This window comes from Tachyglossus aculeatus, chromosome 26, assembly GCF_015852505.1.
Source record: "Tachyglossus aculeatus isolate mTacAcu1 chromosome 26, mTacAcu1.pri, whole genome shotgun sequence".
Lineage (NCBI taxonomy): Eukaryota > Metazoa > Chordata > Mammalia > Monotremata > Tachyglossidae > Tachyglossus > Tachyglossus aculeatus.
In genome coordinates, this window is record NC_052091.1 from 9,933,229 (window position 1) to 9,949,770 (window position 16,542).

The 16,542-nt window shown below is 46.3% G+C and overlaps 1 protein-coding gene across 1 annotated transcript in view; it reads right to left on the reverse strand.

The window, feature by feature from the left end:
- ITGA11 (integrin subunit alpha 11) overlaps positions 1–16,542 on the reverse strand; it is a 139,680-nt gene that overhangs the window by 49,049 nt on the left and 74,089 nt on the right. The window contains exons 4-10 of the mRNA XM_038767246.1: positions 15,964–16,055; positions 13,389–13,503; positions 11,320–11,447; positions 7,974–8,122; positions 6,545–6,689; positions 5,535–5,700; positions 4,670–4,740 (exon numbers count right to left, since the gene is read on the reverse strand). Of these exons, the coding sequence (XP_038623174.1) occupies positions 4,670–4,740; positions 5,535–5,700; positions 6,545–6,689; positions 7,974–8,122; positions 11,320–11,447; positions 13,389–13,503; positions 15,964–16,055 (866 nt within the window). The remainder of the gene's footprint in view (positions 1–4,669; positions 4,741–5,534; positions 5,701–6,544; positions 6,690–7,973; positions 8,123–11,319; positions 11,448–13,388; positions 13,504–15,963; positions 16,056–16,542) is intronic.

Consider the following 16,542-nt stretch of genomic DNA (forward strand, 5'->3'; position numbering starts at 1 on the left):
TATTATGTGCCAGACTCTGTTCTAAGCACTGGGGTAGTTATGAAGTAATCTGGTTGGCCACATTCCATGTCCCACATGGGGCTCACAATCTTAATCCCCATTTTACAGATGAGGTAACTGAGGCCCAGAGAAATGAAGTGACTTGCACAAGGTCACACAGCTGACAAGTGGTAGAGCCGGGACTTGTGAAGTGACTTGCCCAGGTTCATACAGCAGGCAATTGGTGGAATCTGGATTAGAACCCAGGTCCTTCTGACTCCCGGGTCTGGGCTCTATCCACTAGGCCACTTCCTTGAAACTCCATTCTCTGACCCCCTGATTGAATCCATTTACATCCCTGGCCTTTCCTGATGAGTTCAGATTGAGCCTGGTGACAGAGTTGGGTCACAATCATTGCCAACAGCCTCATGTTATTTGTTAAGCACCTATGTGCCAAGCACTGTTCAAAGCATTGGGGTAGATACAAGCTAATCAGGTTGGGTAGGCACAAGCTAATCAGGTTGGACATAGTCCCTGTCTCACATGGGGCTCATAGTCTTTAATCCTCATTTTGCAGATGAGGTAACTGAGGCCCAGAGAAGTAAAGTGACTTGCCCAAGATCACACAGCCGAAAGCTGGGGATTAGAGTCTTTTAATTTTATGGTATTCGTTAAGTGCTTACTGTGTACCAGGCACTGTTCTAAGTGCCGGATAGATACAAGTAATTGGGTTGGACACAGTCCATGTCCCATACCTGGCTCATAGTTTTTATCCCTATTTTACAGATGAGGTAACGGAGGTAACCTATTGATTTAAAAGCCATTATTAGACCCATTTAAAAGTTGGCAGCTACAGAAGGGGGAGTTACAAACAGGTAGTTCAATATGTATTTGAAAACTAATGCATTTTCCTTTTCTCACTGATCAACAAGCAGATTTCACTGTTCCAGCCTAGCCCTTTAAACCACCTTTATACCAGAACACACCCATAAAGCACACACATTTGGAGTACACACTAATAATAATATTCATAATAACTGTGGTATTCGTTAAGCCCTTACTATGTGCCAAGCTCTGTACTAAGCGCTGGGGTGGATACAAGAAAATCAGGTTGGACACAGTCCCTATCATTCATTCAATTGTATTTATTGAGCGCTATCCCACATGGGGTTCACAGTCTCAATCCCTATTTTACAGATGAGAGAACTGAGGCCCAGAGAAGTGAAGTGACTTGCCTAAAGTCTCATAGCAGACTAGTGGTGGAGCTGAAATTAGAACTCAGGTCTTTCTGAATCCCAGGCCCATTCTCTGTTCACTGGCCATGTTCCTACAGCATGGCCAAAGAGACATCAAACAGTCACAAACATCATACACACATCACATACCTTCACAGAGCAGGTACATACATTGAGCTCTCACACTCCTGGAACATGCACTCAACCATTATAGTAAGAATGCATAAAACAGGAAACTACACATAAAAATATATACCAAATGACACATCATCACAAAGCACACATCAAATGCACCCCCACAAAAGCATGTACTCACAGGAAGCACAACCACAGACTATATTTGGGATCCCTTATAACAGCATTCCCTTACAACCTGAGTTGTATACAAATGGTTTTATGGTTTCTCTTGTCCCTCCTGTTGCTGTGCATATTTAAATAGAACAGTCACCAGAAATGGCCTGGGAGAGATGACCAAGAGGAGGTTAAGAGACTGAGGTGAAGAGACAGAGAGAAGAGAAGGGAAGAAAAGAGAAGAGAGGAGAGAGAAGAGAGGAGAGGGAAGAGAGGTGAGAAAAGAGAGAAAAGAGAAGAGAGAGGAGAGGAAAGAGAGCCAGAAGAGAAAAAAGAGAGGGGAGAGAGACATTAATAGACTAGGAGCCCTCTGGGGTTATCTTTATCTTGACTCAGTGGTCTGCCTTTGCTGGGAGATTAGGGGCTTCTAAAACACTGATCTATTCAAGTGGGAATTAGAACAAAGAGCCTCAAGGGATTCTAGGATCTAGTTTGGGCTGCATGAACTGGTCACAGGAAAAATGCTAGTGAGCCCAAGTGCCAAGGAGAGGTGCAGTAAGATGGGGCATGAACATAAGCAGTGTCTTCTGGCACATTTTCAAATCCCTGACAGCAGAAACCAGAATCCTTCCATCTGGCTGTTGGAATGATCTCCAAGGAGATGCTAATCCTTCCTGTATGTGCTACTGAAATCCCTCCCATCCAAGTCGCTGATGGCACCCCCAACCTAGCACCCCCTTGCCCGGTCTGTGCTTGGCTCTGGATCCCTCACAGGACCTAAGTCCTCAGGCCAGGTTGGGCTGGCACAAAGTCAGGTTCAGGAGCCCTCCCTCTTCATTGCTATAGTGGCTGGGGGGAACTGCACTCCTCCCCCTCCCCCCCCCCCCTTACTTCCTTCCCCTCCTCACAGCACCTGTATATATGTATGTACATATTTATTACTCTATTCATTTATCTTACTTGTACATATTTATTCTATTTATTTTATTTTGTTGATATGTTTTGTTTTGTTGTCTGTCTCCCCCTTCTAGACTGTGAGCCCGCTGTTGGGTAGGGACCGTCTCTATATGTTGCCAACTTGTACTTCCCAAGCGCTTAGTACAGTGCTCTGCACACAGTAAGCGCTCAATAAATACTATTGAATGAATGAATGGTGAGCCTCACTTTGTCTGGAGCACATTTCTAGGGGGCTCTGTGGTACTTGGCCGTTGCCCCAGAACCTTCTGGTAAATTCTGCATGGGCGGCTGTGGGTTCTGGGTCAGATCAGGCTTGAGGAGGCCGGGTTCAGGGGAGGCTGAGGCCCAAATTTCTGGCCTAAGCCAGTCTCTATGAGGGCCAACCTGGACTCTATGGAGGCCTCTTGCTTGCTAACTCAGGCCCCATCGCTCTCTCCCTCCTCCCATTGTTTTCTTCCCTCTTTGCGACCATCCTTTGCTTCAGGCCAGTAACTCCTCCATTCTTCCTTCTAGCATGTTCTGTCCTAGCTTTTCCAGAGGGAACAGGAGGGCTTGTTTTACCCAGGAGGCTTTACCTCACCCCTCTGGACTGTATCCTTGTGGTACCCAGGGGGACAAGCTGGATGGTGACTGTCAAAATTCTGCATAATTCTGAATTATGGGCTCTCTGGTCTCATGGCCTGAACTTTCCCCCTATCTCAGGCTTAAGGGTAGGGATCGGACTGAGCTTAGAAGGCTTGTGCCTCTGTATACGTTGCGAACTTGTACTTCCCAAGTGCTTAGTACAGTGCTCTGCAAACAGTAAGAACTCAATAAATATGACTGAATGAGTGAATGAATTATAGGCTCTTTGTGGGCAGGAAACATGTCTACCAACTCTGTTCTATTGGACTCAACCAAATGATAGCACTCAATCACCTCACCCCTTTCTATTCATTCATTCATTCAATCATATTTATTGAGCGCTTACTGTTTGCAGAGCACTGTACTAAGCGCTTGGGAAGTACAAGTTCGCAACATAAAGAGACAGTCTCTACCCAACAACGGGCTCACAGTCTAGAAGGGGGAGACAAACAACAAAACAAAACATGTGGACAGGTTCTCCTACTACTTCTCCTTGCTACTCTCCTTCTACAACCCAGACTACACACTTTGCTTCTCTAATGCTAAACTTTTTCAGTGTGCCTCAATCTCATCTGTCTTGTCACTGACCCCTCACTCACAAGTTCCTCTGGCTTGGAACCCATGACCTTCCCTCCTCATTTTCTACTACTCTTCCCTGCTTCAAAGCCTTATTGAAGTTACATCTCCAAGAGGCCTTCCCTGACTAAACCCTCCTTTCCTCTTCTTCCTCTCCCTTCTGCATCACCCTGACTGGCTCCCTTTATTCATCCCCCAACCCAGCTCCACAGCACTTATGTCCATATCTGTATTTTATTTATATTAACACTTGTCTCCCCCTCTAGACTGTAAGTTCATTGCAGGGAATGTGACTGTTATATTGTACTCTCCCCAGTACTTAGTACAGTGCTCTGCACATAGTAAACGCTCAACAAATGAAACTGACTACTCAGCACACAGTATGCTGTCATTAAATACCCTTGATTACTGTAATGTCAGGGGGCCATTAGATCACACTTCAAGGTTATAGATGTCTAAACATCCTTCTCCTGGAATCCCAGTGGACCAGAAATTTACACCTGGGTCTTTTTAGGTTGGAGCAATTTTTCTCTGGGATGACAAGTGTCATTCGTTTGGGCTTTCATAATAATAATAATAATAATTATGGTATTTGTTAAGCACTTACTATGTGCAAAGCACGTTTCTAAGCACTGGGGAGGTTACAAGGTAATCAGGTTGTCCCACGGGGGGCTCACAGTTTTAATCCCCATTTAACAGATGAGGTAACTGAGGCCCAGATAAGTTAAGTGACTTGCCCAAAGTCACACAGCTGACAGTTAATGGAGCTGGGATTTGAACCCATGACCTCTGACTCCAAAGCCCGTGCTCTCTCCACTGTGTCATGCTGCTTCTCTGGATATGTTTCATGGATAGGTATGGGCAGCCCAGAAGCCATCTTGCACAGTTTCCTCATGTCGGTGACACCCCTACACCACTGGGGTAGGAAGAACCTACAGAGGGTGGTGGGAGGAGCGGGAGGTAGAAGAGAATGAGAAGGTGAAAACTGTTGCCGTCTCTGCCCTTACTTCCACAACGTGGGAGGAAAATCCAGTCTGGGACATCTCTAGGCCAAAAGAGATTTCATTCTTGTTTGTTCCTGAAAGAAAGAGAAGAGATTTGAGGTGGTAACTGTGTTCCCAGGGACAAGGACCAAGGATCTGCTCAACCAGTAGTCGCCTCTACACATCCAGCCTGTAGTAGGGGATGGAGTACATTTCTGAAGAGGGATGGGGAGCGGCAGAGGCTGGGGCAACCTGTGGGAGAGACTCCGCCAGCCCCCCATTCTCCCTCTGCCCCTGGAGTTGAGCATTCATTCAATCGTATTTATTGAGTGCTTGCTGTGTGCAGAGCACTGTACTAAGCGCTTGGGAAGTACAAGTTGGGCAGTGTCCTGTTGAGCTGGAACTGTCAAGGGAAGGATAATGGCAGCCACCTAACCCCACCTAACTATGCCCACGGGCCTTTAGCTTCTCTAAGGGAAGAATGTTACTCCCCAAGGAAGTCTCCTTCCATTATCCATCATTCAAATTTACTGAGTCCTTACTATTCGCAGAACATTGTACTAAGCATTTGGGAGAGTGAAAGCTCTTTATGGTCAGGGAACATGCTTGCTAATTCTATTACATTGTACTCTCCCAATTGTTTTAGTACAGTGCTCTGCACATAGCAAGCACTCAATACATGATTGACAGACGGATACAAAATAATAGAGTTGGTAGACATGCTCCCCGACTACAATGAGTCTAGAGTCTAGTGAAATCTACATTCTAAGATGAAATCTCATGGCCCCCTGACATTACAGTAACAAGCCCAACAGTTCTCCAGCCTGAGTTCCGGGCAGGTCTGAAGATCAAAGACCCTGGACCAAATGCAGAAATGGGCTCCCCTCACCTTCCAAGCTGAATATCCTGTCTCCGAGGGCATCCACAATATCTTTTAAAGCAGCTTCATCCGTGACGTTAAAGAAATGCTTGTCGTCTGGGTCACTTGCTATGTATTTTATCTCACTCAGAAATGCTTCTGGGTTGATTCCTCTCCGGTTGTAGTAGCCAAGCACCTATAGTTGCAATGCAAAAACAGATCTGGCCTTTCTCTTTACTGCTGCAACCCCAAACCACCGGCCTTTTGGGACTGAAGCCCAAAGAAGTAAAGTGACTTGAGAAGCAGCATGGCCTTATGGGAAAATCATTGATCTGGGAGTCAGGTGACTTGGGTAGTCCTGGCTCCACCACTTCCCTGCTGTGAGACCTTGGGCACATCACTTAACTTCTTTGGGCCTCAATTTCCTCCCCTGTAAAACAGGGATAAAATACCTGTTCCGTCCCTCTTTAACTGTGAGCTCCACATGGGACAGGGTCCGGCTCTGATGTGGTTATCCTGTATCTACCCCAGTGCTTATCACAGGGCTTGGCACATTATAAGCAATAAAGAAGACCACAAATCACCCCACAACCAAACTTGCCCAAGGTCATGCACAGCAGGCAAGCGGAGGAGCCTGGACTAGAACCCAGGTCTTCTGGGAGCCAGTCCTGTGCTCTTTCCCATAGGTCCCATGGTTTGGCACAAGGCCTGGGGGTCATTTTCTGGAACCCTTGGGTGGGCTCACAGCTGTGGCTGGGGATATGTGGGTGGACACCCACAGGGTCTGGTCAGAGACCCCAAGCGACCGAAACATCATTCACTCAATCATATTTATTGAGCACTTACTGAGGGCAGAGCACTGTACAAAATGCCTGAGAGAGTACAATATAACAATAAACAGATATATTCCCTGCCCACAGTGAGCTTACAGTTTAGGTGACCTCTAAACTTAACTTAGATGACAGACCTTAATATGTGCACTTACTGCATGCTAAGCACTGTACTAAGTGGTTGGGAGGTCAGGGTGGAAAGAGACCTACCGCCACGGCATAGCGGGTGATGTTGTCTTTCTCACTGGCGTCGATCACCTGCTCCAGGTCCGGGCTGTCATGCGACTCCCCGTCCGTGATCACGATCATCACCTTCTTCGCGCCTTTTCTCCCGCCCTTCTGGAAGGCTTCGGAGCTGGAATCAGAGTCGGCCCCAAGGCCCCTCAGAGCAGAGGTTATTTCTGGTCAGGGGGTGGGGGCACGGAGCAGGTGAAGGGGTGCAATCCACCATGCTGGGAAGCTCCTGTTTTTGGCTTTAGTGGGGTGAGTCACAAGAGCATGAAAGGGAATGGGAACAACCCAGTCATCTGGCACTTGGGCACAGGTTCCTGACTCATCCGCATACAAGTTGGGGGCCCTGAGCAGAACCGGGGGGCCAGTGGGGGCTTGTTTCAGGAAGTGTTGATGGGGGCAGGGAAGGGAGGCGACCGGACCTGTCACACTTGGAATAGCATCAACCTCATGCCCATGTGTGCGTTGGAAGCCAGGGGCAGGAAAGATTCTGGGAGGATATTGTTGGAGGGTGATTATTTCTGGTAAACTTGAAATTATTGTAATAATAATAATAATAATAATAATGGTATTTGTTAAGCACTTACTATGTGCCAAGCACTGTTCTAAGCACTACGGTAGTTACAAGGTAATCAGGTTGTCCCATTTGGGGCTCACAGTCTTAATCCCCATTTTACAGATGAGGGAACTGAGGCACAGAGAAGGTGTGTGGCTTGTCCAAGGTCACACAGCTGACAAGTGGCAGAGCTGAGATTAGAATCCACGTTCTCTGACTCCCAAGCCTGTGCTCTTTCCACTAAGCCATGCTGCTTCTCTAGCATATCATACCATATCCCTGTCCATGAACCCAGCTAGTACGAGTGAGGAACACAGGGTGGGGGGAAAGAAAACTCTTCTAATGGCGGTGACCAAAACTGCTTCATCACCAACCTCTCCTATGTCTCCTGGTGAGGCCCCTCAGGCCGGGATTGGATTTTCCTTTGGGCCAAGGGCTCCGTTCAAATTTAAACTAATTGAATGTTGGGGTCGGGGGGCAGAGGAGAGAGGGGACGAAGGCACCCCCTCAAGTCAAACAAAGTTTGAGGAACTGCTGGGGAGATGCACTTTCTATGCACCAAATTCTACAGGATGTGTGGATTCTAGTATGAAATTAGGGGAATGAATAGCCAAACAGGAGGCACAAAGCATGTGGGCAATAAATTTCCAAACTGGTCTAAACTCTGGTTGTGCCAGGCGGTGACTTGGCTTAAGGGCTTAAATCATCTCTCACTGTTCATACGGGAACTCTAATTCTCTGGCTGCAGAGGAACATCAGGAAAGCAACCACTTCATCTCTGGCCTACACCAGGCACACCATACCCCCAGCTGGCCGCGCGTAATAGACGGGAGTCTGGTTAGGAGATTTTACCGAGCAAATTCTATCCCGTACGCTGTCCGGGTTTCTGTACCTCCTCTCTGCTCAATGTGACTAGCGGCTTCCACCACATCTTTTACCGACCTGTAGTCACTTAAGTGAAACTCATGGACGACGTCCTCTCCGTACTGAACCACGCCGACCTGGGAAGGGGAACAGGACACCAGTTTTCAGGGGTTAAGATGAGACTCTCCGGGTTCCCTGTTGTACCTCCCTGGAGACCCCAAGCGGCTGCTGATTTTCCCAACTCACTGAGCAGGATAGACTTGGGAGTATATGGGTATGGATAGTTCCTTGTTAAGCATTTTTTTAAAATGATATTTGTTAAGCACTTACTATATGCCAGACACTGTACTAAGAACTGGAGCAGATACAAGCTAATCAGATCGGACAAAGTCCATGTCCCACATGGGGCTCACAATCTTAACCCCCATTTTACAGATGAGCAAACTGAGGCACAGAGAAGTGAAGTGATTTGTCCAAGGTCATGCAGCAGACAAGTAGGAGAGCCAGGATTAGAAACCAAGTCCTCAAAAGAATTATAACGCTCCTTCCTGGAGGGATTTCTACCTAAGAATATAGTCTGGATTGTACATGGATTATTAATGATAAAAATAAATCTTAATAATGCCACTAATAATAATAACTGTGGCATTTGTCCAGTGCTGCAGGATGGCCTAGTGGAAAGAGCATGGGCCTGGGATTTGAGGGCCTGGGTTCTAATCCCAGGTCTGCCACTTTCTTTTTGGGTGACCCTGGGCAAATCACTTAACTTCTCTCAGTTTCAGTAGCCTCATCTATAAAATGGGGATTTAATATCTGTTCTCCTTCCTACTTAAACAGTGAGCCCCCAGCAGGACAAGGGCTGTATCTGACTTGATTATCTTGTGTCTACCCCAGCCCTTAATATAGTGCTTGGCACATAGTAAGTGCTTAATAAAGGTTATTATTATTATTATTACAACAATATAGTCAGATTGAACACAGCCCCTATCCCCATGTAGGGCTCACAATCTAAGCGGAGGGAGAACAGTTATTTAACCCCCTTTTTACAGATGAGGAAATTGAGGCACAGAAAAATTAAGAGACTTGCCCAAGATCACACAGCAGGCAAGGGGCAGAACTGGAATTAGAACCCAGGTCACCTGACTCCCTGGCCCTGCTCCTTCTACTAGACCACACTGCTTCTCCTCTTGTTCTTCCTGCATGAATGCTGATGTTAAAAACAGCTTTAAAGCACTCCAACAACTATCTCCCTCCTACTTATCCACTCTCTTATTCCACTCTGTCACTTGTCTGCTGCGTGATCCGCAGGTCACTCAAGTTCTGGAATTCTGTTTCCTCATTTGTAATATGGGATAAACCACCCGATTACCCTCCCTTTTAAACTGTGAGCTTCGTGTAGGAGCTTTGGGTAGGACAGGCATCATGTTGGATTTCGTTATCTCTGCCTACCCCAATGCTCTGCATGTTGCTGGTACAGAGCAAGTGCTTAATAAATTCCTGAATCATTATTACCCCAATCCTATCCCAATATTTCTGGGTTTGCCAAAGTGCAGTATTTGTTTTTTAAACTTGGCACATTCCACATCTAGGAAGTATTTATTGTGTTCACATGGTTTCTCCAATCTGCCTCTTTAAGGTCAAGTATCACATTGGCTCAACAAAGATGATTTTTTCTGTCCAGCTAACCCTTCTGGCCAAAAGTGGGTGGCTGAATAGAGAAGTCCCCTCCCACCCCAGTGGAAGGGTCTGGCTCTATCTGCTTGTTGGCTGAAGGAAAGATACTTGGCAGTCTCCAGGCCTGTAGGAAGGAATGGATCTTCTTACCCACAGAAAGATAAAAAAAAAACCTCACCAAGGAAAGGACCACGTATCATCCTAAGAAACTTAGATGGTGACCAGCTGTTCCATTTTCTGCTGGTCAGTTTGGGTTTCAGCTGTTCTGATCCTAATATGCCTTTATATCTGGAGTTTTCATTTTCAATACACAGACCTTCCCTCGCTCAGCTCCTGCTGCCAAGTTCCTTGGCTTGGTAGTAGTGCCTGTGCTCACGGGAACAACTGACACCCGTTTACTTGTTTTGTTTTGTTGTCTGCCTCCCCCTTCTAGACTGTGAGCCTGTTGTTGGGTAGGACCTCACATTCAAGCCGTTACCAAAACCTGCCGGTCTCAGCTCCGCAACATTGCCAAGATCTGCCCTTCCCTCTCCATCCAAACCGCTACCCTGCTCGTTCAAGCTCTCATCCTATCCCGTCTGGACTACTGCATCAGCCTCCTCTCTGATCTCCCATCCTCGTGTCTCTCCCCACTTCAATCCATACTTCATGCTGCTGCCCGGATTGTCTTTGTCCAGAAACGCTTTGGGCATGTCACTCCCCTCCTCAAAAATCTCCAGTGGCTACCAATCAATCTGCGCATCAGGCCGAAACTCCTTACCCTCGGCTTCAAGGCTCTCCATCACCTCGCCCCCTCCTACCTCACCTCCCTTCTCTCCTTCTACAGCCCACTCTGCACCCTCTGCTCCTCTGCCGCTAATCTCCTCACCGTGCCTGTCCCGCTGTCGACCCCCATCCCACGTCATCCCCCTGGCCTGGAATGCCCTCCCTCCCCACATCCGCCAAGCTAGCTCTCTTCCTCCCTTCAAGGACCTACTGAGAGCTCACCTCCTCCAGGAGGCCTTCCCAGGCTGAGACCCCTCCTTCCTCTCCCCCTCTTCCCCCTCTCCGTCCCCACCGTCTTACCTCCTTCCCTTCCCCACAGCACCTGTACATATGTATATATGTTTGTACATATTTATTACTCTATTTATTTATTTTACTTGTACATATCTATTCTATTTATTTTATTTTGTTAATATGTTTGGTTTTGTTCTCTGTCTCCCCCTTCTAGACTGTGAGCCCACTGTTGGGTAGGGACTGTCTCTGTATTTTGCCAACTTGTACTTCCCAAGTGCTTAGTACAGTGCTCTGCACACAGTAAGTGCTCAATAAATACGATTGATTGATTGATTGACCTCCTCTATATGTTGCCAATTTGTACTTCCCAAGAGCTTCGTACAATGTTCTGCACACACTAAGTGCTCAATAAATATGATTGAATAAATGCATGAATGAAAGTCTGACTCTGGAGCAATTGGGGCAGGAAGGGGGGTCAGGAGTCCCCCTCCTGAGACACACTCTAGGTTGGGGTGAGCTTGGTGGACTGCCACAAAATGACAACTGAAAAGTCACCCCGTCATGCTGAGTGGCCGGGGTTATGCATGGATGTTATATAATGTTATGTTATCTCAATGTCCAGAGTTCTCCAGTGCCAACTGTGGCCTCTCTAGGCACTCACCTGGATCTGACCAGGACCGATGTAAAACTTCTTTAAAATGTTGATGAGGAAATGCTGAACTTCCACCCAGGGGTATATGCTATTGGAACCATCCAGAACTATTATTATGTCCATGTATGTCTGGCACCCTGAAGAAAGAAAAGAAATATTCATTATCAATCTATCAGTAATATTTATCGACTGCTTACTCTGTGCAGAGCCCTGGATTAAGCACTTTGGTGAGTACAATAAAGTTGGTAGGCATGATTTTTGGCCTCAAGGAGCTTACATTCTCTTAAAGGGAGTTCAATACTAAAATAAATTACAGGTAGAGGAGGCATCTGAATTTAAACATATGGACAGACATGCTTTGGGAGTGTGGTATCTAAGTGCTTAGGAGATGAGGACTGAAGTTCATGGGTGATACAGTAGTGCGGGAAGATGAAAGATTAGTCTGGGAAGGCTCCCTGGAGGAGATGTAATTATAATAGGCTTTTGGAAATGGGGAGAACAGAGACCTGCTGGTCATGAAGGAGGATGGAGTTGCCCAAGCCCATGTGAGACATCTCTCATAACCCTTACAATCAGGTATCTAGAATCTCAAAATCCTTGGGCTGATAGGTTCAATATAATCTAATCCAGCCTCCTGTCTGGGCAGGCCTGTTTTGGAGCCATCTTTTTAATGGAGCTATCTCTCCATGAAATGGAATTTCACAAATTCCCATCACAATCTGTTCCAGGGTTTCAGTCCAGAACTTCTTTCTCATATCCATCTTGATATCTCTTTCTACAGGCTCTGACCATCCCCTTGCTGGTCTGCCCTAATTGAGGATCAATCAATCGGTATCAATCAGTCCATTCACTGGTATTTATTGAGTGCTTACTGAGTGCACTGTACTAAGCCTTTGGGAGGGTGAAACACAATAGCATTGGTAATATTAGTAATAATAATAATAATGGTATTTGTTGAGCACTTACTATGTGCAAAGCACCGTTCTAAGCACTGGGGTAGAAACAAGGTGATCAGGTTTTCCCACGTGGGGCTCACAGTCTTAATACCCATTTTACAGATGGGTAACTGAGGCCCAGAGAAGTTAAGTGACTTGCCCAAAGTCACACAGCAGAAAAGTGGCAAAGCCGGGATTAGAACCCGTGACCTCTGACTCCCAAGCCCAGGCTCTTTCCTTTGAGCCACACTATTGTGTTATTTGTTAAGTGCTTACTATGTGATGGGCACTGTACTAAGCACTGGGGTGGATACAAGTAAATTGGGTTGGACACAGTTCCTGTTCCACGTGGGGCTAGACATGACCCCTATCCAGAAGAAGCTTACAATCTAGTAAAGAAACCTGTCTTGCCTTATACTGTCGAGTCATCTCTGACCCATAGTGATACCATGGTCTCATCTCTCCCAGAATGCACCAACTCCATCTGCAATCGTTCTAGAAGTGGTTCCATAGAGTTTTTTGGAAAAAATATGGAAGTGGTTTATCATTGCCTCCTTCCACTCAATAAGCTTGAATCTCCACCCTCGACTCTCTCCCATGCCACTGCTGCCCAACACAGGTGAGTTTTGACTTGTAACAGATTGCCTTCCACTTGCTAGCCACTGCCCAAACTAGGAATGAAATAGGTATGCCTCTGCTTGACTCTCCCTCCCTTAGTCAAGACTGGTAGAATATTGGTGCAACCCTGATATGCAAAGGAGCTTACAGTCTAGTAAGCAAATCAATTATTATTTATTCATATTAATGCCTGTCTTCCTCTCTAGACTGTCAGCTCATTATGGGCAGGGAACGTGTCTGCTAATTCTGTTGAACTGTACTCTCCCAAGCACTTATTACAATGCTCTGCACATAGTAAGTGCTTAACAAATACGACTGGTTGATTGAGAAGAATGACTCCCAGGTGTCAGGAGGCATCACGTCTCTGAGGGAAATTTTCTAGAATGGTTTCCTTCCATCCCTACCTCCACCTTTACCTCCACACCCAGATAGGCTTTGGCCACCAGGCTGAAGCTATTAAAGCCCTAAAACTCTCCTAGAGCAATATGGGACCAGGCCTGAGGGAGTAGCTATCTAGCAACGTACTCTGGAGAGCTGGGGCCACAGTCTTGGAGAATCTGAAGTTGGCGTTCACCCTGGAGCACATCCCCGTGGTGTAGTAGGAGCTGCCACATTCGTGAGACCAGAGCGGGCTGCAGGCCTAGAAAAGATAACCATCCAATGTGAGGCCCTGGGTACCAAATCTTAGAAGTGAGAATTGGAAGGGACTTTCTCCCTCCTTCAAAATTATTATTATTGTGATGGAATTTGTTAAACTCTTACTGTGTGCCCAGCACTGTTCTAAGCACTGGGGTAGATACAGGCTAATCAGGTTGGACACAGTCCCTGTCCTACATGGGCCTCCCAGACTTAATCCCCTTTTACAGATGAGATAACTGAGGCCCAGAGAAGTGAAGTGACTTGCCCAAGATCACACAGCAGACAAGTGTTGGCACCGGGACTAGAACCCAGGTCCTTATGACTCCCAGGCCCAATCTCTTGCAACTAGGTCACGGTTCTTCTCACTTACCTCTTTTGTGACCTTGGGCTAGTCAATTCATTTGGGCCTCAATTTTCTCATCTGTAAAATGGGGATCAAATACTCATTCTCCTCCTGTTTAAGACCATGAGCCCCAGGTGGGACAGGGACTGTGTCCAATCTGGTTATCTTGTAACTCCTCCAGCACTTCGGATATTGCTTGGCATATTTTAAGTGCTTAAAAAATACCACGTTATTATTATTATTGGGAAGGAAATCTGTCCTTTAACTCCTGTCCTCCTTCCTCTAGGGTGCTTGAAGCAAGGTCAGGAGTAGGCACTTACATAGTCAACTGCTGATGTATCTGGCTCACAGGGGCAAAACAACAACCACATGCCCACTCCCCTAAAAAACCCAAAACCCAATAGGTCTTAGGTGGTCAGTGGTCTGGCTTATATTGGACAGTCTGCTTTTCAGCTGGATTGTTCCCAGTACAGTACTGGTTACTCTTGTGTCTATTTCTCCTCTTTTCACCCCAAACCTCTTGCCATTGTAATTTCTGCTCCAAGGTCCACAGCTAAGGTACAACACTATTCGTTTCAATCATTGTCATATTTATTGAGCAATTACAGTGTGCAAAGCACTGTACCTTTGTACACTTGGGAGAGTACAATATAACAATAGACACATTCCCTGCCCACAATGAGCTAAAAGTCTACAAGGGGAGACAGACATTAATGGAAAAAATACATGAATGAATTACAGACAATAATTCACAAGAACCTGGGAGGGGAATCCAGAGGCTGTGGAGTAAGTGCAGGGTGCTGAGGGGTCCCTCTGGAGAAACGTCCTAAAACTGGGAGAAACTGGTTTCATGCTGGGAGAAATGGGTTTCGTTGTTGTCATCATTATTATTGCTATTATTACTACTGTTAGTATTATCATTATTATTATTTTGTTAAACACTTACTATGTGTCAAGCATCATTCTAAGCTCTGGGGAAGATACAAGTTAATAAGTTAGGACCCAATCCCTGTCCCACATGGGGCTCATAGTTTAGGTAGGAGGGAGAACAGGGATTAAATCCCCCTTTAGAGTCAGTCGTTCCACTAAACAGTCCCCTGTTGTTGGGAGGTGATCTAATTCCTTTGTCCACTTTCTCCTCGCTGGCAGACATATGGTTTAGAGAGGGGAAGGGCACATTGACCTACAAATCTCCTACCCAGAATCCCCTTGGAGATCTGAAACCTCCCCAGTTTACTTTGGAATCTTCAGGTCCAGAAAGACCTAGCCTGAATTAGTCAGTCATATTTATTGAGTGCTTACTATGTGCAGAGCACTATACTAAAAGTTTGGGAGAATACAATAAAACAAAATATCAGATATATTCACTGCTCAAAATGAGCTTACAGTCTATAGGGGGAGACAGACATAATAGAAATAAATAAAATTACAAATATGTGCTCTGGGGCAGGTAGAGAGGAGACCCAAGGCTCCATTGTTCACCAGAGTGGACTCGTCCTAGGAGAGCTCCTAACTGGTCCAGCTCTAATCTGAGCCCAATAGCTTAAACTGGAACCAGAAGTGACTTAACTTGAGAAGCAGTAGGTCTGGTGGATAGAACTTGAGCCTGTGAGTCAGGAGGACTTGGGTTCTAATCCCGCCCCCACCACTTATCTGCTGTGTGAACTTGGGCAAGTCCCTTCACTTCTCTGGGCCTCATTTCCCTCATCTGTAAAATTGGGGTTAAGACTGTGAGCCCCATCTGGGGAAGGGACTATGTCCTACCTGATCAGCTTGTATCTACTCCTGTGCTTAGTACAGTGCCTGGCACATAGTAAGCACTAAACAAATACTATTTAAAAAAACTGGCTCCATTTCCTCACTCCAGAAGGAAAGGAGCAACCTAAGGTCATTCTCCAGACTTCTTGGAGACTTGGGAAGAGTGAGGCTGGGAGTTCAGTCCAAAATGCTGTGGAAACAAGGCCATTGAAGACTGGAAGGGTGAACATCCAAGTTGGCCCCGTGCACCAGGGGGTAGAGAAGACAGCGACTCCCCCCCGACCCAACATGTGCCCCCCCTCCACAAACCCTCCCAAGCCCAGTGTACCTCAATGACTGAGGGCACGTCATGGTCCTTACCACAAAACTGTTATCCTTGGGGTTGGTGGTGAGGCTCAGGCCCAGACGCATGTTGTCTTTACGCTCTGACACGTTGGAGAGTGTCACTCGTCCTGAGAGAGAACAGCCATATTACATTGTGGATGGAGTCAGTCATTCAAACCTGTTTACTGAATGCTTATGGTCTCCACAGCATTGTACTAAGCTCTTGAGAGAGGACAGTAAAGCAATATAACAGAGACATTTCCCCCCTCAACAACGAGTTTACAGTCTAGAGGGGAAAAAAGGCATTAAATAATAATAATAATAATTAATGTGAATAAATCAGTGACAAATATGGACATAAGTTCTGTGGAGCTGAGGGGGGGTGATGGATAAAGGGAGCAAGTCAGGGCGATGCAGAAAGGAGTTGAAGAATAGGAACAGAAGGTTTAGTCAGGGAAGGCCTCATGGAGGAGATAGGCCTTAATAAGACTCTGAAGCGGGAGGGGAGTAATTGTCTGTCAGATATGAGAAAGGAGGATGTTCCAGGCCAGAGGCAGGATATGGGTGAGGGGTTGGCTGTGAAATAGATGAGACTGAGGTACAATGAGTAGGTTG